The 15,743-nt window shown below is 35.3% G+C and overlaps 1 protein-coding gene across 1 annotated transcript; it reads right to left on the bottom strand.

Annotated features, from left to right (window-relative positions):
- Positions 1-7,143: 7,143 nt before the first annotated feature.
- LOC129264168 (ADP-dependent glucokinase-like) lies at positions 7,144-14,173 on the bottom strand. The gene is made up of 4 exons (XM_064101519.1): positions 14,158-14,173; positions 13,186-13,282; positions 12,452-12,588; positions 7,144-10,554 (listed from the first exon to the last, which is right to left on the bottom strand). Exons 1-4 carry the CDS (start codon positions 14,171-14,173, stop codon positions 9,887-9,889), a joined length of 918 nt encoding a protein of 305 aa, XP_063957589.1. The 3' UTR covers positions 7,144-9,886.
- Positions 14,174-15,743: the final 1,570 nt, after the last annotated feature.

Genomic DNA, 15,743 nt, shown 5'->3' with positions numbered 1-15,743 from the left:
TATTGTTAGTGGTGTAATTGTGACCGTAATTACAGTATTTGGCTTTTTCAGCTTTATTATCTTAAGAAATGCATTCTACACAGGTTTAAGTGTGCACATGAAATTGACAAAAGTGCAGGTGCTTTTGTGGTCTTCGTCCCTTGACCCCTCAGCCCCTGGGGGTCAATGCAATGCACCATGTCATGCCTGAAAAATGCTTAAAGGTCTTCTTAACAGCCTTACCCAAGAGTAGCACACGTATGGTGCAATATGCTCCAATAACATACATGTATGGTTAATAAATGTGACACATGCAATAAGAATAATTGTACAAATGCTGTATTTGTTTTGTAATCCCTGTATAACCATGGAGCTATCCATGGTATAACAATGAGTCCTGAATCTAAATATACTTGTGTATTTTCATCTGTTTGAGACTGAGAGATGAGATGTGCATGATTAAAATTCATCTCTAAGGTGAACCTTTACAGTGATGCAAAGTGCATTTTATTTTCCATGAATTTCCTGTGTGTTCATCATGTGTGCATTCATTGCAAATCTATTCAAGAGTAAAATATTGAAATGCTACAAATATTAAATATTGTTTACTTTGTGTTCAGTGTATGAGCAGTCGATCTACAGGTGCATTTTAAAGTGATGTTTGTATCCTTTAATCAGTGGCACAATGAGCCAAAAATTTTGAGGGGGCCAGATGGTGTATCATGTAAAATTGATAAGTTGCGAGCGAGCAAAAATTTCAACATTTTTATTACAACAATCAAATTTTGTGATAGATTTTTACATGATTTTCAGAAAATAATATCATATTTCACCTTTTTTTTCTTTACTTTTCTCTTATTTTTCCTTGGTCATAAAAAATTGGGGGGGGGGGGGCAAGAGTCCCATCTGTACGCCCGTGCCTTTAATCGTATCATCAGATTAATGAAATATTATTGAATGTAATACATAACATTACATAGTCTGTGTGTTCTTGTAAATTTCATGTAGGCTTTTTCTCCGTTTGTGCAGTAGTGTGTGAAGTTGTTGTTTACAGGGTAGAAGTGTGCGCTGAGGCCACTTGAAGGGGTGTTGCAAAGTATTGACGTTTCTAAACGTAATAAAGTTCCCCCCCTCCCCCAATCACTAAGGTGTACAGTGTAACTTTTCAATAATGGGGTTGTGAGCAAAATGACTGAACCGGTAGAAGTGTTCCTTCTCTTAATGACCAATTTCTGTGTAAAAATAAGTTTGACCCACCTCTCACTAGTTCTCTTGTTATTCATCTCTTCCCCATACCCTCTATCACTGTTTTGTTCCAGATCCTGTTTGATGTTGCCTGCCTCATTATCTTAATCCCTATTGGCTTGAGGTATTTTACTGGCCTTACTTACACTAACTTCCCTTTGTGTCTGCCTACTCCTTTTCTTTCATCCCCTTCACTAACCTGATTGGTCTTCTCACTCATTAATGCCCCTTTTGTCTCCTTGTTTCTAGTGTTGCTGTAGCTTGTCTGTGGTCTATATTATGGTTGTTCCACTTTATATGTTTGTCATTTTGCCTCCGACGAAGATTCTGCTAGGATCGAAAGCTTAGGCCCCTTTTGACTTTCTAAAAATAAGATTGATAAATTGATTGCTCAATGCATCATTTCATTGATAGCTCTCCAGTACATCCCATGAACATGATCTATCCAATGTGGCAACTTGGATAAGAGCAATATTGATTATAACGAGTGGAGTAACTTAGAATAGACACACCTCACTTTTCTCGCACACTCACCTCTATTGGTGCCCATGATGCGCCTTGCCCTTAGACCACAAGGCTGTCTCAAAATTTATTCAGTAACTTACATTTCACATGGCTTAACAAAAGACTTGAGATATTGGGTTCCAAAAATGTAAGTTGAAATTCGTTCCATTTTTTTACAGGACAAGTCCACCCCAACAAACAGTTGATTTGAAATAAAAAAAGAAAACTCCAACAAGCATAACACTGAAAATTTCATGAAAATCGGATGTAAAATAAGAAAGTTATGACATTTTGAAGTTTCACTTAATTTCACAAAACAGTGATATGCACATCCCGGTCAGTATGCAAATGATGGAACTGGTGACATCACTCACTGTTTCTTCTGTATTTCATAATATGAAATATTCTAATTTTTTCTAATATTCTAATTAATTCCAAAAACTTTGTTTCACAAAGTATTATTTCTCCCTGAACATGTGGAATTACTATTGTTTAACATTTTATGGTTCAGTCAAGTTGGTCCTTATTGTTTTCTGTGAAAATTGAAATATTGTATAATTCAAACAATAATAAACAAAAGAAATAGTGAAGGACATCATCGATTCTCTCATTTGCATGTGACTAAATTGTGCATATAATTTTTTTGTAACTTTCTTATTTTACATCGGATTTTGATGAAATTTTCAGCATTATGCTTGTCTGACTTTTCTCTATTGGTTTAAATAGGCACTTTCTGGGGTGGACTTGAACGTCAGTTTTAACAAAATTTGAGGATTACTTTCAATAAGATTTAGTGGCTAACAATATCATTGGATTTAGAACATTAACCTACCTGAACCTACATATTGCAAATTTCAGCCGATGTAGTTGAAAATGGTAGAGAATCATGTTTGGTATCCCATAATCCAGAATTCTAGATCATAAAGATATGCACAAGTTTATGAACAGCTTATAGAAAGGACCCTGACAGCGATCACGTGGGTATGTCCAGCCTTCCATAGCCAATTCCAGCCACCGGATAATCTTTGTGAAACTTCACATTTTACTACAAAACAATTAATGACAAAGTTCATGTTACATGTGATTTCAGAAATGTTTTATTGTGAAAAATATTTCGATATATATTGCAATCTTTGTACAATAATATTACATACAAGTAAATTCCTTCCCTCTGTAATCAAGCTCAAAATATAACTAAAAATATAAATGATGAATGCATACCATGGGCGTAAATACAATAAGTCATACTAAGTGGGGGATGGAACAATAGTTCACACCCCCCCCCCCCCCCCCGAACAATAAGTTGAATTTACATCAGTGATATATATACACACACAATTTTTAGAATAAAATGTAAAGATTTATTTGGATGAATGGATAATTCTATATTTAACTTGTTAATTGTCTTCGTCTAAAAGAAAACAGAATAAATCATATCGGTACATTCAAAGGTGCAATCTCCTTGATCAAACATTGAATTCTATCAAAAAGAGATGTTTTGCCAGCTACCTAGAAACTAAATAAGACACATTAACATGTACCCTGGAAATTAATATATACATATATATATGTTGATGAAATATCATTTGACAGCATTCATGTATTAAACATATATATGTTTAGGAAAAATTTAAAGAAAAAATTGGGGCAGCCCCCCCAACCGTTCCGTAGCCCCTGTATATTGTCATTTTCTCAATTTTTATGTTGAAACTCAATAAAATGTTAATTCTCAGCACAGCTAACTTTACTTTCATTCTTTGATGATAATCTTCATAAAATCATCTCCTCCAGTAATTCCATAAACTAGAAATTGCTCAGAATACATTATGGGCCACATTGTATCATTTATTTCTTCAAATAGAAAAAAAATGGTCAGGTTGGAGGTATTACATGTAGCTGATCTATATTTATCATTATCCAACACTTGGAAGGGATTCGGGGGAGGCAGGCATAGTCTCTGTGGAGCAGAGTCCAGACAATTTTTTTTTATATACATCCATGATTTAAGATCATCGAGGTGTGGATAATACAACTGCACGTACGCTTGGCTGCTTTAAAAGGCACTACACATGGTTAACATGCTTGATTGCTTATTGAATGTAGACATACATGTAAATCCATATTCTAGATGCCCCGGGAAATTTACACGCCCGAATAAAAGGAATTCTGCCCAATAATAGAAAACATTACACAGGTGCTTATGGCAGGGGATGCCATGATAAATCGGTTGTGAACCACTTCACCTCGATGTTAAGTGATGTGGATGGACTCTTGTGGATATGTAATCCAACTCTGATCGTTATTCACTTTCAGATGGGAGAGGGTGAGAGAGGTTCACAATAATCTTTCATAATGTAACTCTTACCCTCTCTTAAAACATACACAGCACAAATAATCATAAAATTATGAAAAATAAGAAAGTAGAAAGCAAGAAAAGCAATATCCAAAATAATGGTCATTTAACAAATTATTCACTTCTATGAAATTCATAAAAATAGAAAGTACAGAAAGCAATATCAAAAATAATGATCATTTAAATCAAATATTAATAATTTTGAAGACCACAAAAAACATTAAAAAAGTAACATGCAAAATATATTTTCATTATCATATTCATTTTCTGCCAACAATATAGTTACATGGGCAAATTGAAATTATTGTCCCATCAAATATGATGATGGGATATAATGCAAAGTAATTCTCATGATTTTACTGCTTATATCTGCACACAATAAAAAATGATAAATATCAATAGAAAGATAAAATTTGTGCTTGAAGGTGTCGGTTTAGGTGCAATATATATTTCTAAGTGTATGAACCAGTATGCCATTCTTGACCTCATTTTGCTAATGCTCTTTTACAATGCACGCATGTCAGAATAAATTAATAACAATATTTGATCAAGAGATAAACATCTATAAGCATATTCAATCTGATGACAAATACCTTTAGTAGACTTTAAACCCATGACTAAACAATCGCTAGAATATACGCTGTACATGTGTACATCTGAAAACTGACAGTAAAATTTAACCTGCACGCACAATCAATCAAATAACATCTGCACAGAACTAGGTGTTGAATGTGTTTTAAATCAGAACCTACAGTCTTCTCGCTCTAAGTAATTCTCCCATCCTTTTAGCAAATACGTAACTATTATCAGCCATGCAGGAACAAACTGGAGAGCTTGTGCAATGTATAAGGGCAATTCCATAAAATGATCAACCTTTTTGTACGTCCGACCCCCATTTTTCTCAAGTTTTACTTCCACTTCATAAATTCACCAAGTCATGGTCCTTTGAGAACATTACAGACTGTCAAAAGAACAAAAAAATCAGAGACAGAAAATTTCATGAAGGTCCCACATGTTGGGGGTCGGACGTACATGTATGTTTTATGGCATTGCCCATAATGTATTGTGATATTCCTTTATATACACTTGTACGGTTTCACGAGACAAATGATATGAACCTTATACGTTCTGCATCACGAACAGAGAATATAGCTATGTAAATAACTGATGTTTTCCTTTTCAATATATAATTGTATGGTTTCACAGGATAAATAATATTGGCGGCCTTTGTTCTGCATCACATGTATTTAAATGTATAGAAATACATGTACCTGTGATATTCCTTTCTTATACTTTTATGATCTAACAAGAAAACTAATATGGGCCTCATTTTTTCTGCATCACAAATTACAATAATACAATGTATGTTAATTCTGCTCTAACTGCCCCCCTGATAAATTGTAGCCTTACATACATGTAAATGTTTTACACAAATATGTTGTTACTCTTGCATTGGGGGCCCCAAAATGTATTGATTTTATATATTTCTTCATGCTTTTTTTATATATTTTTGTCATATTATTTTGATATCATTTCTCATTAAAGTTTTCCTGTGTTTATATTTTCTGGAGAGTTAATATGTAAAATACAATTCTGCTTATGCTGCAAAACAATCTAGAAATAAAGATTATTTATGAAATTACTACCATATACCAATACAAGCGCACTGTATGAATTTTACAATAAAAAGGAGTTGGGATTTGTCTGCTAACAAAGTGCACATCTAATATGGACCTTATTTGTTCTGCATCAGAAATGATTTTGATTGTGATATCCCTTTGAATCCAGCTCTGACTGTCCAATTGAGGCATGTATTGATAAAATGCATTAGAGCAGAAACATTTATTTTTTAATTTCATGTCCAAGTAGAAGGCCATCGCAGAGTATAGAAAGAACTATACAAATGAATACTAAACCAGTGAACCAGTGCAGTAGAAATAAGTTGTGATTTGTCTCAAAATAAATACATGTATAACCTGTGACGCTAAAAAGCTTATTTCATGAAAATCTTTCAAACCCCTATATTTTCTTCAAAACACACATTTATACATACTGAATTCTTTCATGAAATATTATAAACTGATCACCATATCAAAAAAAAAAAATCTGTCATCTTTTGCCTCTTATGGCATATAAATTATCAATGGTAGCATTCACGGGGAGAGCTTATTTTTTATTTAAAGCTTATCTCCCCCCCCCCCCCCATAAAGAAAAAAAAATATTAATAATAATGGCGATAATAATAATAGTAATAACAATATTGATAATAATAATAATAATAGATAATAAAAATAATAATAAATAAAACAATAATAATAAATAAATATAATAATCAATTAATTGGGTAATATAAATATATTTTCAAAAATAATTACTTATAATCAATCAAAATAATAAAGATTTAAAATGGGTTGCAATTACAACACTATATGTATAGAAGAGTATTTCTCCTTACACTACTGTACATGCCAAATGTACCCTCTAGAGATAAAATTCAAATACGAGACAACATATGGTGAGGTGAGGTGTGATATACTCTAAATGATAAATGGAATCTGATATTGTTTACATTACCATATGGTGTCATTTCACATTGTTCGCTCATCCAGTAGTGATCAATCAAAATAATCTACTTCATACTACACCACAGTCATACAAAATTATCCAACTCCAAATCGACCAAAGCTATTACATTATATCCAACAGCATATCATCGGTTGGTTTGGGGTCGCTTTAACGGATGTGACTGAAGCACACAACTTGTAGGCCCACATTCACATAGGTGGTTTTTAAAACCATTGGTTGAACCCATGGTTTATGCAGATTTCCTGTATAAATTACACTTATTTACCACGTATATAAAAAAAAAAGTCCAATGCTGATGCGCGCTTTTGTCACTGGTTAAGTACGCTATTTTAGTCATGAGTCCACTGTTTGAAGAGCGGACTCATTAATTCAAAACAGCACTCATGAATAAAATAGCGGGGATAACCATGGCAACATGCGTCAATTTGGCGCGCTGAGACAACAGCGCGCATCATATTGGATTTTTTTTTTTAAATATATATGCAGGAATTAAGCGTAATTTATACAGGAAATCTGCATAAACCGTGGGTTCAACCGATGGTTGTAAAAACCACCTTTGTGAATTCGGGCCAATGTGTCTTACTGGTATCTTAAGGTGCAAAATAACGAAAAAGTCAAATTGTCTAGTCTTAATTTCCAAATGTGACCTACCACCCAAAAACTTGCAATAACTTTTAATATCTAAAATTAATTCAAAGCTTTTATGAAATTAAGAGCACATCCTAAAATTGATCAACAATAACCCACACAATACTTGATTAAATGTAGGAGAAATTCAGTGAGAGCTTAAAAAATATTGAGAAAACAAGATTTAAATTTTGGAGTTCAGGCACGTGCATGGGATGTGCACTGTACAAATCTCACTGAACCTCCAAGTAGTCAGGAAAAAGAGTGTCAGATGAACTCTTTGTATCTCTTTATTATTATTATTTAACGTTAGACCGTTTGGCTTTCGGCACAGTACCTTCCCTGGCAACTTACTGTTTTTGGATGGCTGGTCATAAACGATGAAAATAAATGTGTTTTTTTTCTTTTTTGAATCTTTATTGCTTCAATAAAACAAAATATATGTACAATATCCATCGTGTACAACAAGATACATCAAGATACATCAATATTCATTGTAATGAAGATAAAGTACATCATTAAATACATAACAAATAAAAGCAAGTCTCAACTTAGTTCAAAATTAGTAAAAGGTCTCCATTTTTTATAATGTAGCATCTCCTTGCCCTTTTTAAAAGCAATAGACTTTTCAACATTTTCAACAAATTTCAACTCATTTATGAATAAAGCTAACGAAAGTTGTCCTTCTTTTGCAAATAAATTATTGTGTTTGAGAGATGTTGAAACTTACTTGGAACACCAAAACATTTATCAATATTTGAAAATTTGTGACAACTTATATTGTGGAAATTCAAGTAAATAAATGGTAATTTATCATTTAAAGACTTTTAAAAGAAAAAAAGCATTTCTGATTGGAAAAAAAATGTAAACTGCACCCACTGTAAAGGTAGGTTCTCCATCACCATTCTCAACCCAAGTTTCCTGATAAATTCCAATTAGAACAGAAAACTACAGGTGAATCTCACCTCTCTGAATCTATAAATACAAATAAATAACTTAACTAAAACTATTATGGATAAATGGAAATTAAAAAAAAAAACGGCTTGCTCTATATTCTTTTTGACTACTAGTACCTTTTTAAAGCAGCAATATTTTCATTTGAAAAAAATAATGTCCAACTGGTCTACATATTGAGTTAAAAACATGTAGCAATTACATTTATTTCTCTTCAAAACCATTGTCATAAATGGCTATAGGCCTCAGTTTGCGTTTAAGCAATTATATCTTTTAAAAAAAACATTCCAAGCAATGACAAAATAACCTGGTATTTACTACCAAGTAAATAAGAAAATATGCTTAAAATTATAAAATTGAAAAGATAATTGAACGGAACATAAAATATGAAAATGGTTTTATGGACCCTTTTTCATACCGAATGCTAAAAATATGTCTATTCACATTAGTTTCATATTGGTCTTTTTATATAAAAGGTTTCATATTAGATATTAAAATTCAAATTACATTAATCATCTAAATAAAAAGGCCATGAATTCCTATAGGCAAACCAGTTATTCACAATGCACAACGTTTTTTTTTTTTTCGCTGGTTACATTAAGCACACACGAACAGCACGATTGGTTAATTGAAATTATTGATTATATCATCAAGTACTGATTTAAAGAAGATACTGATAGATTCAACAGACACAAATATCAGGAGGAATAACAGAACATTAAATGAATGAAATCTTGAGGGCAATTGCTGTAATGTGATATATACTTTGAATTCTAGAAATCTAATGTACATGTACATATGTCATTCTCACTTATCACATGTCGAGGTGCGATAGCTCAGTCGGTAGAGCGGGGGTTTCGGATTCCGGTGACCCGGTTTCGATTCCCCCACGGTGTGCTAGTGCCCTTTGGTAAGGCATTAATCCTCATTACCAGGTCCCTCGAAGAGGACCTTAAGCTGTCAGTCCTCTGGTTGCTTGCCTACAAGTATTCATGCTTTCTTAGAAATCAGGTAAAAAAAATCACCACCATGATCAGGGGTTGTTTGAAAAAGAATTAAGTGTGACTTAAAAGTCAAGCTTAGATAAAGACACACGTACATCCAGCATCTAGCGATCTCATTAACTCATTGGGAGACCGAGCCCACATATACGCTGCCTGGATTCTATGGAATATGTGTGTTATAACAAAATCAATCAGTCTCCAATGGGTAAAGTATGTTCCGACGAATGCGACAATGCATCTTATACCGTACCGAACTGGGAATTCTTGTGTGGCTCTAAGTCACATTTCAATTCTGCGGAACGCCCCCCACAGGGGTGATGTTATTACTGTTGAAGCCATTGAATGCACTCATTGTGTTAACTCTTTACATGCTCCCCATTCTTCCTCTCTTTCCTAAACACCACAGCAGGTGATACTCATTTATATCCTTCAAAAATTATTGTTCATAGATAGTGCTATTAATAGATGTGCACCATTTGTATGTGCCATACATTATGTGTACCTAGTTTTTGGCAGATGTCCAAAACCACTGATTGTGTCTTTTGTGACCAAAAAGTATGGGCTGCGTACCAGAAGATAGTTTTCTTGAATAGAGTTCCTGTGAATAAGTAGATCTTGTGTCAATTTATAAAACTCATATCTGAACCGAAAGTCCAGCTGACGATATATTGTCCCCACCCCCGGCTGTCCTGTGCACCTGCGTACATACCAACACAGGAGCAACGCAAATCTCGTAATCTTCCTCCTTCCAACACGAAACAGGTTTATCAACCTCCAACGGGATCTTGCGACTGCCGTCCTCTTGAGAAACGGAAAAGGAGTCGTCCATGATGAGGCGCGACTTGGCCATGTCGACTTCGGAGCTGGCGCACACGTGCCTGTGAGCCGTCAACGATGCCTTCGCAGCTGCGGACATAGTGTTCTTCCATGCTGACCCTTCTGTTGTCAAGATGGCCTGGAAGGCTAGGGTGTGGACGTGGAGCCGTGTGACCCTCCGCAGTCCTTCCCGTTGCGGTTGATTCCGGAGGATGCTGTAGACGGATCGGATCTGGTCCAGCATTGTGGCTACCCTAGGATAGGCATCCGAGACCAGACTGACGTTGCCATAGTTGAGGAGACTGTAGAGGTTGGGCAGCTCCTGCTCGTTCATGCCCAAGGAGTCAGAATAAGGAATGACATACTCCAGGAGTTGATGGAGAAGTGCCTCCTCGGCAAAGGAGGCCAGCTCCAAGTGAACTGGGGTGGAGCTAGGGAGACCGAGGATCATGGCTCGTTGCATCTCAAGTCTCGCCTCCCTCTCACCTGTAAACAAAAAAAAATCATGAAAAAGTAAATTATTTGTGAGCTTGGGACTGTTAGAAACACTGATGCTGAATAGAATGCCTTGCAGCCTTGGGGATGTATTTCAGGAGGGGGATGTTAGTTTGATGCGTTAATGTTTTCCTGAAGGAAAGCAGTCTGAATATGCAGCCTAAATGCACTGACTGGACCTTGTGTATTAAAGACCGAACTGAAACATGTTGTTGTTGTTGTTTCAGCTTATATGGGGCGTATCATTCAGAAGTGAATATTTGTGCCAACAGGTTGTATTTGTGTTAGTCTTATCTCAAGGGCCTGCGTCTACACACTAAGTGCTGACGGTGGAGGAAGTAGGAAAAGTAACAGCAGCAGCATGGAGCTTTCAACAAGTGGAATGCCTCTGGCCGTCTCACCTGCATCACGCGATTCAATATAGCAGCAGTGCTGATTTTGAAAACTACTATAACTCGCACAAGATGTTCAGTGATACTTGGTTACTCTTATTTCCACGTTTTATGAACTAGACCAATACACTTATAGAGATATGATGGCAATTCAACAAATACCCCCGACGTGGCCAAAGTTCTTTGACCTTACATGACCTTTGACCTTGATCATGTGACCTGAAACTTGCACAGGATGTTCAGTAATACTTGATTACTATTATGTCCAAGTTTCATGAATCAGATCCATAAACTTTCAAAGTTATGATGGTAATTCAACAGATACCCCCAATTCGGCCAAAGTTCATTGACCCTAAATGACCTTTGACCTTGGTCATGTGACGTGAAACTCATGCAGGATGTTCAGTGATACTTGATTAACCTTATGTATAAGTTTCATGAACTAGGTCCATATATTTTCTAAGTTATGATGACATTTCAAAAACTTAACCTTAGGTTAAGATTTTGATGTTGATTCCCCCAACATGGTCTAAGTTCATTGACCCTAAATGACCTTTGACCTTGGTCATGTGACATGAAACTCAGGCAGGATGTTCAGTAATACTTGATTAACCTTATGGCCAAGTTTCATGAACTAGGTCCATATACTTTCTAAGTTATGCTGTCATTTCAAAAACTTAACCTCAGGTTAAGGTTTGGTGTTGACGCCGCCGCCGTCGCCGTCGGAAAAGCGGCGCCTATAGTCTCACTCTGCTATGCAGGTGAGACAAAAACCGAAGAATGCGCGCAAATTTCATATGGGAGAATGAAACAGAGTATGACCATTGGGGCCCTGAACATTGTTAATTAAGCTTTCCCCAGAGAGTACACACGCTACCTTTAGTTTTATCAAATGTAGAATATGATACTATTTTAACCACTTAAGTCAAAGTCATCTGCAAAAGTGAGCTGGTCATTCCACAGTAACTTTGGGTGAGTATGCAATGCTCTGCACTGATCTTTTGACCTGTACTCTCTCATTACGGGAAAAGGAACTGAATATTACATATTCAGCCATATAAAAATATAAAGCTAACAATTAGCAATATCAATTTCAATGATACCCATCATCAGGCAAAACTAACGGTATAACATTAATTAACAAATTCTAAAAAGGTAATAAAAGTGCCATCTTGCATGATGTTAATTCCGTCACGACGTAATTCTCTAGCTGTAATGATTGAACCACAGAAAAAAATTAGTCTGCAACGGTGACAAACCTTGTCAGGAGGTACAGAAATTATCTGACAAATGAAAAATGATAAGATACATTATCTGACAAACAAAATAAAAAAAATGTTACCACCATTTTCAGAACCAACTGTCAGAGCATTTTTTCTAACAAGCATTTGTCAAAATTCTCTTTGGGGCACTCTGCCACCTCCCCCCCCCCCCCCTTCACATATGCTAGTAGTCTGTAAATTATCGATTTATCAAGATAAAAGAAATAAAAGTACCTTCAGAGAAAGGAAAGTTGTCCATCATCTGAAGGCCACCAAGGACTACTACCTGAGGATTGAAATATTTCAGCTCTTCTTGAAATTCTTCTAAACCGCTCAGGTATGGGTTGTGTATATCGCTGTGAATGATGAACCTATCGAATAGAAAAACAGCAAAATATCCTGTCACTAATCTTCCAAACATACTGCACAATGTGAAAAAGCAGAATCAACATTTTGTGCATGCAGCATGTCTTTTGTAGAAAAAAAATGGTGCATTCTGGAAAGAAGCGACAATGATTTTCCTTCATAAAGTAATATCATTATAATGCAATTAATGATGAGACATGGAAAAATATCCAGTTGCACTTGCTTTGTGAGTATATTTTTTTTAAAGAACTTCACCCCCCCCTAAAAATTCATTAAAAAATGATAAATGAATAACAGGTAAATGTGTCATCTCAGAATAGAATTATGAGAGAAACATATCCACATCCATTATGATATACAGAAATTGATCAGACCTAGAAAAAAATATCAAGTGGCATTTTCTTTGTGAGTATATTTAAAAAACATGACTTCATCCCTCCCTACCCCCTAACCCAGAATAAAAGGTGAATGTTGGCATGTCAATAAATATTTTGGGGAGAAAGCTTAATTTCTCTGTCATATGACATTGCAGTAAATATGCTAATGTCACCTTTTGTAAAGCACTACGTAACTATGGTTGTCGAATTATTTCATAACAGTACCTGTTTGCCCTTGGTGATATATATTTGCCAAACTGCTCCCCTGTCTTGTACTCAAGAATAACATGAACATCATCTTCTTCAGAAGGCTCACCAACCACTGTAATAAAAAAAACAGGTAAATAAATAGAAAACGAGGGTCAAAAGAGTAAAATATTTGAACACCAAAGATAAAACATGAAGTACTTTAAAGGGAAGGCCTCCCTTATTACCATATATAATAATAACAATAATAATGAATAACATATAGCACTTATTACACTTTACTTCTAAGCGCTTTACATTTGCAATTATTACCCCGGTCATTGGATCCTGGCATGCCCGCACACAATGTATGCACTTTCTCCACTCCCTGGGGGCATTCCAACAAGAGTTCCAAGACTCAATCGCTAGGCATACGACATAGGCTTTCGCATCCTACCGGTACCCATTTAACACCTGGGTGGAGAGTGGCAAAGTGTGGATTGACACCTTGCCAAAGGACGCTAGGCCGTGGTGGGATTCGAACACACGACACGACCCTCTGATTGCAAGGCGGGAGTCAAAACAGCTTCACCACGACACTTCCATATATGCGTAGTTTATCTTTTTTGTAAATATCAATACTTGTGTGTCACAAAATACTGCTGGAAGAAAGTTGAATAACAAGTAACAAGTGATGGTCCAACAACCTTCAGAATGACTTAAACTATTGAGAATGATGAGCAAAAAATACTTTGAATGATGAGTGAACGATATCGAGAAAGAAGGGATCAGAAGTAATAGATTGTACTGTTAAAGTATACCATTGCAAATTACATATCATTGATCATATGAATATGGGATCAAAATATTTGAATAAAATAATTGTAAATGTTAATAATGCTTGCGTTCACACAAAATACTGCTGGAAGATGAAATGTATACAGAAAATTGAATATCGAGTAATGCAGGAATGATGATCCAGTCAAAAAAACATAAAAGAAAGTAATATACCGTCAAAGGATGCCATCACAAGTCACATCATTGGGCATTTAGATGGGGAAATAATATTTAAAAGTCTGAATCATTGTAAAAATGCAGGGAAGCTACATGAACATGGAAAATTGATTATTAAGTAAAGCAAGAATGATGGCAAAACAATATCAGGCACGCATTAAGGAAAAGTCATGGATATCATCAAAGGATACCCTAACAAATTGAAAGTACATATCATTGGTCAATATGGATGGGAAAATTAAATCTAAATATTTAAGCAGGTTCGGCTTGGAGTATCCATCACTGTAGCATATGAGCCAGCACATCCTGGGATATGGATGATCATACATTATGCATTGCATTTATCATTTATATCGGAGAGATGAGAATGAGGCATTCTGAGTTCAGACAAGGTCTCTTGGAGTCATAGAATATTCAAAATGCCTGAGAGATGGTCACATGACAGTGCCTAATTGTTTTTTTTTTATTAAAGTAAGAAAAGTTGGAATAAATTGTAATTACCATGAGAGTTGAAAATGAAATGGCTCAAATGTGAAATATATTTAATGCTGGGTCGCTATCCCCCCCCCCCACTCAAATTTTGAATGTTGTACGGAAAATGGATCGTCCCATTCCCCCTCTCCTTTCCCTTTAAGTAACAAAAAAAATCTGCTACAGTAATCATATGATGCTGAACACAGACAAGCAAAAGAAAACTATCATGAACTTAACTTTTTCTTCCTAGTATTTTGGGAAAATGAAATAAAGAATCAAGGAAAGAATTTAAGCAAAGATCATTCATGACCAAAATCATTAGTGGGGTCTAAATTACATGGATTCAGGTAGAAATAAACAGAGTGATTAAAGACTAAGTTCTCGCAATAGAAGTATGGCGAGGTGCAAAGGGTGTGATGATAACTATACATCAGAGGGATCATCCATTATTTCAACAAAATGAGAAATCTCCCAAGAACTTCAAATGTCAAAGAATCAAGTTGCAAATCTCAAAAGGCAGAAGCTTGGCTTGGATGTCTCCTTGTAAGAATCCAAATCCAGATAAATGACCACAAACACAACAAACAGCTCAAATGACAAGACTTGTCTCCAGTCAAAAAGAAGTCGGGGTTGCCCGGAGTGGAAAATACTGGTGGTAAATAGTGCCTCAATAATTTTTTAGGAAATTAGGAAATAGTTGGAAATGCAGAGAAATACTACAAAATATACTTTGTATATTATCAGGTATTGCTCAGAAGTTTCTTTGGCATATTCTAGCATCTTACGACCATAAGTATTTCCCAGCATTTGTAAGCTTTTCCCCATTATTTCCAACTTGGGCAGGAAATACCAGAATTTTTTTTCTGGGAAATTGCCAACCCCAAGATAAATGGAGATGATCATACAGATAACAAAAATAACAAATCAAAATCAAAATCTAGCCAAAGGTAAATGATCTCTAAAGCTCTTTAATCATCATTATTGGTTTTCTTTTCAAGATGTATGTAGAGAAAGAGAGTGTAATGAAATTAAGTATAAAATCCCTGTAAATCAAGCATATCATGATCTCACAAACAATAACATTAAAAGACTTTTTGCATAACAGACAA

The sequence above is a fragment of the Lytechinus pictus genome, chromosome 7 (genome assembly GCF_037042905.1).
Source record: "Lytechinus pictus isolate F3 Inbred chromosome 7, Lp3.0, whole genome shotgun sequence".
NCBI classification, from domain to species: domain Eukaryota; kingdom Metazoa; phylum Echinodermata; class Echinoidea; order Temnopleuroida; family Toxopneustidae; genus Lytechinus; species Lytechinus pictus.
The sequence above is the reverse complement of the archived record's forward strand: the minus strand, read 5'-3'. Positions and strand labels throughout refer to the sequence as shown.